Genomic DNA, 10,430 nt, shown 5'->3' with positions numbered 1-10,430 from the left:
TTTACCATAATTAAAGTAAACTATTTCCGTAAAATATTCTTAATCATAAAAAATTTTCATAAAATATTTTTTAATCATTTTTATAATAAAATTTTATATCCATATAAATCATGACATTCGAATAATGTGGATACTTCAAGGTTCGTCTCTCATTTTTGCAGCACATAAAATAATAGAAAACAAAAAACAAATGCTTAAAGACTCACATGACTTAATCTTTATAGAAAGACCAAAAGATTATTGTAATATATAGTTTTAATAATAAATAATGTTTAGTTACACGTTTTTTTTCTCCTTTTCTAATCGTTTGCCTTAGCATGAAATGAATTCATATCTTTAAGAGATATTATTTCTCTTATTAGAACGTTTGCGAAGTTATTTTCAAAAAGATATTATTTCTCATATTAGAACCTTTGTGAAGTTATTTTCAAAAGATATTACTTCTCTTATTAGAATCTTTGTGAAGTTATTTTCAAAAGATATAAAAAATATATGTAAATTAAATATTTTTTATGTTTTAAATTTGAATATTTTTCATTTTTTTAATATTTTTATTTATTGTTTATTTTTCACATAAAAACGTTTAACTTTCAATTTAATTGTTTAATAGATTAAAATATTTATTTATTATGTAATATAAAAATTTATCTATTTTATTCTTTTATTCATAATTTTTATTTCTTTTGAAATACACTTTTTTATTTTGTTAAAACAATTTTCATTATTTCGATTAGTTTGATATCTAAATTTTTTTTAGATATTTAGTATATTTAATTTTATTATATCCTTACTTATATATATTTTTTTATTTATACGATTTCGTTCAATTATGTATCAAATTATTTTTAAGACACACATTTAACTTCTTTTTAATCTTTTTCGAAGTGCTTCAATATATAACAGCAATAAAATCATCATTCATATATATATTAACAAAAAAAATGTAAATTTAAAGTATATATATATATATATAATTACCTCAATTTGAATATATTTATTATCTTGATTTTTTTTGTTAGCTATATTGACGATGAAATAACTATAATTACTAATAAAAACTAAATTAATACCAAAAAAAATTAATTAATATTTTTCTTTCTATATAGTTAATACTCTCACGTTGCTCAAAAATTAAAATCAAGATCAATTTAGATAACATATTTCTGTCTCAATTTTCTTACATATTTTTTATGAATAAAATTATAAAAAAAAAATCCATTGAGTTAAGCAAAAACTATTTTTCATTATGAAACGGAGAGAATAAAGTTACTTTTAGAGTTTTTTTTTTTCTTAATTTATTAGCACTCAAACAACAATTTAACTACTTATATATAGAGAGAGGGAGAGAGAGAGAAAGAAAGAGAGATTAAATTTATGGAAAAATGAATTCTAATTTTTTATCTTGTTTTATTTCTTTTAAATTACTTATACACAAACTTATTTGAATATTGTCTAAAATATTACGTAATAGTTATGTATTTAAATGATAATTAACAATATATAAATACAAATATGCTATTTACTATAAATATAAATATTTTCTTCTTTAGAACTAATACCTATTTTTCAAAATAAATTGGTTAGTGAAATGAAAGTTATTTAAAGGTAATATATAATTAGGTTTAATAATGTTAGTGAAAGTGATGTATTTTGAATGTTAAAATCACACTATATATTTCTTAAATATATTATTTTCTACTTTAAGCAAATAAAATAATATTATAGGGTTTAACATTCATGTATTTATGTGTATATATATACACGCTCTCTTCTCTTGCATTCAAATACATACAAATCTATATCTCAAAAGCTAAAGAAACTGAAACATAATTCTAAGAATGAGTATGAAGATGTTATTCTTCCAATTTTTTTGTATTGCTCTTCTCTTAACTTCAGGTAATCAACTCATTTATGTTTTTGTTTAGCATGTGTTTTAGTTGTAATTAAGTTTTTTCATCCTAACACTTTATATGAAAAAAAAGTTTGATTTAGATATAACTTGTAACAAGATTTTGCATGTATATATCTCAGGTGAAAGCATATTCATAGAAACATCTTCTGGATTAGTGTGTAGAGAAGGAGGAGGAATATGTATAAAAGAAGATGGTTGTCAAAAATATTGTTTGTTCATTGGTTTTAAGAGTGGTGGTGATTGCATTCCTTTTGTCGGTGGTGACACTTGCTGTTGTAGAAAATAAAATGTGTTACTTTGATGTAATACTTTCAAAATAATTATTTTTATTAATTTATCTTAAAAACAACTTTTCATGTAAAAGTTCAAACATCAATAAATTCTCTTAATTTTAATTATTTGTATTTGATTTGAAATATGCTTAGAAAATAAAGTTAACCATTTTAATTTGGGTGATTAGATAAATAAATTGTTGAATCACAATTATTTAATGTATTTTTTATATAATTTAATAAACACAACAAGTATATTTTTCTAAAAAATTTAACTTAAAATTATATATATATATATATATATATATATATATATATATATATATATATATATATATATATATATAAAGACAAAAGGTTAACAAAACATATACATAAATAACCACAATGATAAAATAATTTATTCAAAAATTATAGTTCTTTTTCCATAATTAAAGTAAACTATTTTCGTAAAATATTCTTCATCATAAACAATTGTCATAAAATATTTTTTAATCACTTTTATAATAAAATTGTATATTCATATAAATCATGACATTCGAATAATGTTGATATTTCAAGGTTCGCCTCTCATTTTTGCAGCACATAGAATAAGAGAAAACAAAACACAAATGCTTAATGACTCACATGACTTAATTTCTATAGAAAACCAGGAGATTATTGTAATATATAGTTTTAATAATAAATACCGTTTAGTTACATGTTTTTTTTTTTCTCTTTTCTTATCTTTTGCCTTAGCATTAGATGAATTCATATCTTCAAGATATTATTTCTCTTATTAGAATTTTTATTAGAATTTTTGTGAAGTTATTTTCAATATATATATATATATATATATATATATATATATATAAATCAAATATTTTTTTATTTTAAATTTGTATGTTTTTTATTTTTTAATATTTTTATTTATTGTTTATTTTTTTCACATGAAAATGTTTAACTTTCAATTTAATTGTTCAATAGATAAAATATTTATTTATTAGGTAATATAAAAATTAGTCTTTTTTATTCTTTTATTCATAATTTTTATTTCTTTTGAAGTACACTTTTTGTTTTGTTAAAACAATTTTTATTATTTTTGACTAGTTTGATATCTAAATTTTTTTTAGATGTTTAAGATATTTCATTTTATCATATCGTTCTTATACATTTATTTTTATTTGCGTGATTTCATTCAATTATGTATCAAATTATTTCTAAGACACACATTTGACTTCTTTTTAGTATTTTTATTTGTTGTTTATTTTTATTATGTAGAATATTATTTTTTATATAATTATTTTTATTTTCTAAATTATTGTCATAAGTGTTCTTCTATTATTAGATGGGCAATGATACTTTAACCCACTTTTTTTGACCCACTTTTAACTCACCATTTCAATTACCATTAGATCATCACATCACATCACTAAAAAGAATCAAAAAAGATGATCTAATGGTGATTAAAGTAATGGATTAAAAGTAGGTAAAAAAAAGTGGGTTAAAATATCATTTTTCTTATTAGAATTATATAAAAAAAATCATTTACTATAATATAATAATTTAATGTTATTCTCATGAATCTTGTTTATCTTCATCCAAGATATATCAAATTTCAAAAAATGAAAGATTTATGCTAAATTTCAATTATTATTAGTTTAATATTTGTTCTTTGTGTGATTTCAGTATTATAATTTTTATTAGTGCATAAAAAAATATATTTCATTAGAATGTAAACAATGGGAGTAAAAAAATATTTAAAATATTTTTAAATTTGATAATCTGTTTTCTTTTTGTAATATTTAAAAATATTTTTAATTTTTATTAACTTGGTTTCATTAGCTTTGCAAAACTTAATAAATGTTATGGTCTCGTAAAAATTTATTTAGTTTTCTAGCTTAAAGTGTATACAATTATAATTTTTTTCTAAATATTTTAAATAAATACATAATTTTTATATTGAATATTTGATATTATACTTTATAATTATTTTATTTTATAAAAGAATAATTAGTTGAGATTGAAACAATAAAAAGATAGGTAAAAGTATGAGCAATTATACAAGTGTATAGTTGTTACCAAATGTGACAAAAAATTTATACAGTTGAATTTGTATATAAGAATAAATTTTTTCTTTGAGAATACGAAACAGAGAAACTCATCCGGTTGTCATCCTAATCTTTATGCTAAATATAGTGTTTTTCATAAACGAAAAGGATAATGTGATAACTTTATTTGTAAATACTTCACTTTTGTAAAATTATAATCTCTAGTACAATAAGTGATTAGTTCATATATCTTTTTAAGAGCTTCTCTTGTTCATAACTAAACAACTTTTGACACATTGCAAGTTATAAAAGTTATATATCATTTTAAGTGCTTTATCCCATAATATTATAAACGGTCCGTTGTTCAAACTTCAGAAAATAAAAGTGATATTTGAATGAATTGTTAATTTGTTATAATCTTTAATATGTTTTGGCTACACTTTTTCAGAAGGAAAAACAGAACAACAAGTTATTTTCTACCTTTTCTCTAGAAACATATCGAAGTTATTTTTCATAAAAAGATTTGGTAGAAAAGAGATCAAAACTTGAAATAAAACATGGAAAGGTGTGCTCATTGTTCAGTGGTTTGCTTGCATTGTGGCCTTTCCCTGGGAAACTATTTCTTCAAATACAAATAAACGATTGACAGGAAAATATAACATAATTTAATGCTGAAATTCAATGAAGCTTTTAAGTGTTCCCCATGAAGTCTATTGCAATTTTGTACCACAAAGAAAGGTCTATTACAGATATATACACATTAGCATAATCAACATAATAATATATATGTGCACTAAATAGAGCATTTCCTTGCAGGTTTAGAGGGGGAAATGTTCTAAAGGTCTATTTTTTATTAGTTTGATAAATATATACATTCAGCCTGCAAGGATTCAACCTAACATTGCAAATATTCAGCATAAACAGATCAATGTTGAGCCAAGTAGAGTGAGATGAGTTTAATCCCAAAAGAACCACCAGTTCTGCGCCTTAAGGAATTTCAATTTCAACGCATTGTCCTTTTCAGTATTCACAGTCTGTGCTTTCTCCCATGTTTTTTTTTGGACTTCTCAACAACAACAACAACCTTAGTTTGCATCACGAAAATCCTACAAATAACAGTTCAACATAGTATTGTTATCTCCACAAACAATATACAGATGTTGAAAAATATGTTTGTGCAGCAAAAGGTGTGAATTAAAGAATGATCTTTTTTACATGATATGCAGAAAAAGTTGATGTGCACAGTATTACATTGTCCATAAATAAAGACACAAGCATAGAAGAAAGTTCCAAGCTAAGAAAGAAGCTAGCTCACCGCAGCAACTGGCTCAGCTCAATTATGAATTAACTGTCTTCATCTTCTGAGTGAGCTACATTTTCTGAAAATGTCAAAACCTTCACTTTCACAGTCCTCTCTCTCCCATCTGTGCTACTTACCTCCATCTCAGTATCATCATCATCACTAGATTCATTCTCTGCAGTCAAAAAGACAACCACATGGAATTGTTTGAGCTTGTAAATCACACTATTTTCACCCAACCCAAAATGCAAAAACAAAAGAAACAACACTTACACCCTTCGATGTATAATACTTATGAACAACATTTTGCAGAAGAAACTCATGAACATCAAAAATAAATTAATATCCTCCTCATCAAAGGTTCACTTACTTGTTAGCAATGCCCGTTAGAATTCATAGACAGAACTACTCCCTCTCATAAGTACATAATAAGATGCCGCTAATACGGAACACCCAGTTTCACACTTTTAACAAGTCAATCCCCAGCCAATAAAAACTAAAAACAAAACTAGCAGCAACAACTATTCTCCATTAACAAACATATACATGTCAATTTTTACACCTACTTACACCAACAAGATGCAGCAGAATGAAAGCCATACAAAAGTTCAATTGGAATGAGATGCACTAAAAATAAGCTGAAATGATCAATCAGCATTAGTTTGTGCCTTTCCAACCAAAATTTACGCATAAATCAAGTGAAAACAACATTTTTTTTTTCGAATTCAGGCAATCCCCCATCCAGCCATAACCAAAAGAGGAGGATTAAAAACATTATTGTCAATGCAAAAGGTTCAAGCATATGGCAATGAAAAGGACACAAATCAACCAATAAAACAGACCCAACTTCAGCACTGGTACAAAATTGCAAGTTCAAAACAAAGCTTTAAATCATAGTCAAGGTCACAGCCACAGTCTGAACGGGTTTCTAGAAATTGCAAAAAACTGCAGAGAAATGCGACTGACGTAACCACATTCGCAATTACAAACATTCAAAAACCTCGAAATTACGGTCGAAATTGCGGTGGTGGAAAGAATTTTATAACCTTGCAAATGCAGACAAATGCAATTAATACACAATTACTACCACCGACATTCAAAGACCTCGACATCAAAGTCGAAATTGAGGCAGTGAACAGGTTGTTAATACCTCAGTTTTTCTAAATCCGAAACAAACACCATCCCCAAATCACGAAATCAATCAACAAGGAAAAAACACCCAGAAACCCACGCCTATTTTCAATTTCCGCCAAATCCACAAACACAACCAAAAAGCGATAAACAAAAAAGCACCAATTTTTATAGTTTATCTACAGACCCAGTTGGACAAAAGGGCAAAAAACGAGATTTTGAGAGAGGATAGTGACCATTGATGAAGAAATTCGATGAGGGCCAACCGCGGAGGGTGGAGAGGAGAGGGGAATCATGGGGACGGTCGTCTTCGCGGGTGAGTTTGTGAACGAGGTCGACGACGTTGGTGGGCGATGGTCGCGGCGGGACCCAGAAGGAGGAACCGGGCACGAAGGGTAGCCAGTCCGGTGTGGCCTTCTTCACTAGGATCCGGTGGATTAGGTCATCGAAGTGCTTCAGAGCCACGTCGTACTCCGCCATGTCAACCTCCACCACCTGCGACGCCCCCGCCTTGCTTGACCTCCGCCGCATCGCCACCGCCAGCGACGGGATTCGGCCCACAGTCTTTGCCCTCCACAGGAAACCCGCCATCATCGTCATGTTTGACACAGACAAGAAAAAAGAGAGAAAATGAGGGTTTGGTTCGGTTGGGTTGAGAATGAATGATGAAAAGCTGTTTCTAGCAGCTGATGGATACAAATATAGCACCAAAAATTCACAAACATCTTATTTAATAATTTAATTAATTACTTAATTAATTAGCTGCCATCCATCCTGTTCAATACTTTTTAACCGCACAAGCGCGTCAATTTGGTTGAGACAACTTCAAAGGTCAATGAGATAAAAGATAAACCAGAAAAAATAAGATTAACAAAAATTTTCATTTTTTTTTAAGGGCAATGTAGATTTTTTTTAATAAAATGAGATTAGTAAAACATTTTCAGGTTGACTTAGATTATAGATTAAACAGGTAAAAAAGTAGTTTGATTTAAGTCATTAATTTTTTTGGTTGACCTGATTATTTCCACTAATTGAAGTTTCCTTTTGACAATTTTATCTATTTGAATTATGGAATATTTAATTTTTTTTCTAAATTAAGTTTGCTTAACAAATATCCTTACAGAAATTTTAAAAAAAAAAGTATATTTTACGCATAAATGGAAGTGAATATTATTTCCGACCAGATTCGCTTCTTTCTGAATCTGGATTCTTTATTAAATATCTTTGCGTTTCTTTTGGTTATTTTTAACATATATTAATTTTTATACTTATCAAATGGTTTTTAATATATTCTAAAATTATAAAAACAATATTAAAATCTCAGAAAAAAAAATATATTACGTATTCATTGTATTATTCTTTTTCTAATTCAGTTGTAAAGAAACTATAGGTATGGTGTATTTTTCTTTTTACTGTACCCTTTCAATTTAATTGTTTACTTTTCCCATGCTAACGAACAAAGTATTAGTTTAATTTACATGCGTTAGTCATATAAAAGTTTTATATGGAATAGTTCTAAAATAAGTTCGCATTGATTTTCTACTTCTATGAAAAGTATTGTGTATCATCTTTTTAAAACATTGAATATGTATGTATTTTATTTAATATTTTATAGGAACATTAGTAAAATGAAATTATTAAAAAAAAAGGTTATTTTAGAAATTGTTATGCATTACTTTTTAATTCGTTGATAATTTCAAATATTTACTTTGATGATATATGAAAGTTATGCCGATAAATCTTTCTATCTTATTTAAATGTATGATGTGGCGATTGCTTAAAAAGTTATTATATGAGGTAGGTAAAAAAAAAAATGTTCCACGTGATCAATATTTTTTCTTCTTTTATTCTAATCGTATCTTATCTATGGCATTTATATCATTTTATCTTTAATGTTGTGTTTTTGTTGTTATTAGTTATTAGAAGATAATAGGCAATAGTTTGATGATAAATTTAAATCTCTAGCTCTTTCTTAATAATAAACTAAAACAACACCTTATTTGGTACATGTGGATGCTAAAGTCAACATCAAAGGGTTTATACACTTTGATATATTTGTACTATTTATACACTTTGATATATTTGTCAATACATAACAAATTCTAAAGTGAAAAAGTTATATTTCTTTATTTTAACTATCATAAATATAAAATTGTAGGTTTAATAATTGATTTGGTCTGTTTTCATACAAAAATGTTAAGTTAGTCCTCTAACTTATTTATTCTCGATCTGATCTCGATGTGTGAAAAATGATGTAGTTTGGTCTTGATTTGTAAATAATTTATGTAGTTTGGTCCTTCCTATTAAATATTTTGAAATGGATCAAAGATTTGTTTCATCAAAATTGACATTGGTTAATAATGACGTTTTATTCTGTTGGTGTAATTAATATAATTCAATGAAATAACTCTTGTATCTATTTCAAGAAATTTAACGAAAAATATCAAATTATATCAATTTTTTAAAAATCAAAACTAAATTACATCAATTTTTATAAGCCGTAATTAAATTGAGACTAAAAGAAATTGAATGATAAACTTTATATTAATTAAACCAAAATTGTATAAACTTGAGAGTAGTACATCACGAAGTAGTAAAAAACTTTCAATGTGGTGATTATTTTACCATTAAGAATAAACTATGGTGAACCACTTGTATCATTAACGAATGTTTGAACTCACTCTTCTCACCGAGTGATGTCAAATGATAACATATTGTTATATCTTCTAAACCGATGGATCATTTGTGGTGGGTTTTCCTAAACTGATGAGGTGCCACTGTACATGTTGTGCAAGTAAAACCATTTTTCATTTTCATGTGAGAAAAAATTGCATATTTTATTGCCTTGATTCATAAACATTTTGATTTTAGATTTATAGATGTATTGGAAACCTAAAATGAAACACATAAATAAGATTACAACGAAAATTTGGAAGGATCCTCCGTAATTTGTCCAAGAAGACTTTACTAGGAATTCGTTTAAAATGTAAAAATGTGTAATTTTTGCTAGGGATAGCAATGCGGGTCGGTCAAACCCGTTTAGGCCCAGCCCACATAAGGTCCATTCGCTGGCTCGTCACGTCCTGCACATCACTTGGCCCACATACTGGTCATTTTTTTATTTTTTTTTAATTCTTATGGTAAAACTTTCAATGTTTAAAAATTGAGAAACTTTAAGAAATTCACAAAATTAAATAAAACTTTGGAGAGTTGGATGATAAATTGATAATTCAACATTTTCATCATATTCATATTCATACTATGACATACACAATGCATTCTTTAAATTTTAGCACATTAAAGAATATATAATACTTGTCTTTTCCAGTTATACAAGAATTTGGAATGTTAATGCAAGAGTCCATAAAAAAAATAACTAATATACACAAATGTAAATCTTTTTTATGCGGGCTGGCCTGCACGGACCGTGGGCCAGGCCCTAATTGTCACTCCTAGTTTTTGCTTCCCTTTGTATTTTTTTTTCTAGAATTTTTTTTTATCTTTTGTATATATATTTTATTTTTTAATTGTTTAATATACTATTTAATTTTCATTGTTAAATTAATTAAATATTTAAAAACAATTAGTAATTAAAATGATCTTATATCTTAATATAATTTTTCAATATGAAATGTAATTACTTTTATCAACACAAGAATTTGTTTATGATAACTTTTAAGATACGGTAATAAAAAGCTATGGCATATGTTATATGTTACAAAACCCTGATTTGAAGATAAAAACTAATATAATTGACATTATGAAAATTTACGAACTTAAAAAGG

At 26.1% G+C, this 10,430-nt stretch overlaps 1 protein-coding gene across 1 annotated transcript; it reads right to left on the bottom strand.

Annotated features, from left to right (window-relative positions):
- Positions 1 to 4,896: 4,896 nt before the first annotated feature.
- On the bottom strand, positions 4,897 to 7,323 carry LOC114164403 (uncharacterized). The gene is made up of 3 exons (XM_028049072.2): positions 6,882 to 7,323; positions 5,530 to 5,689; positions 4,897 to 5,320 (listed from the first exon to the last, which is right to left on the bottom strand). The coding sequence occupies exons 1-2, from the start codon at positions 7,243 to 7,245 to the stop codon at positions 5,559 to 5,561; spliced, it is 495 nt and encodes a 164-aa protein (XP_027904873.2). The 5' UTR covers positions 7,246 to 7,323; the 3' UTR covers positions 4,897 to 5,320; positions 5,530 to 5,558.
- Between the last annotated feature and the right edge of the window lie 3,107 nt (positions 7,324 to 10,430).

Source organism: Vigna unguiculata, chromosome 9, assembly GCF_037176805.1.
Source record: "Vigna unguiculata cultivar grain cowpea cultivar isolate G323 ecotype 2 chromosome 9, ASM3717680v1, whole genome shotgun sequence".
Taxonomy (NCBI): domain Eukaryota; kingdom Viridiplantae; phylum Streptophyta; class Magnoliopsida; order Fabales; family Fabaceae; genus Vigna; species Vigna unguiculata.
The sequence above is the reverse complement of the archived record's forward strand: the minus strand, read 5'-3'. Positions and strand labels throughout refer to the sequence as shown.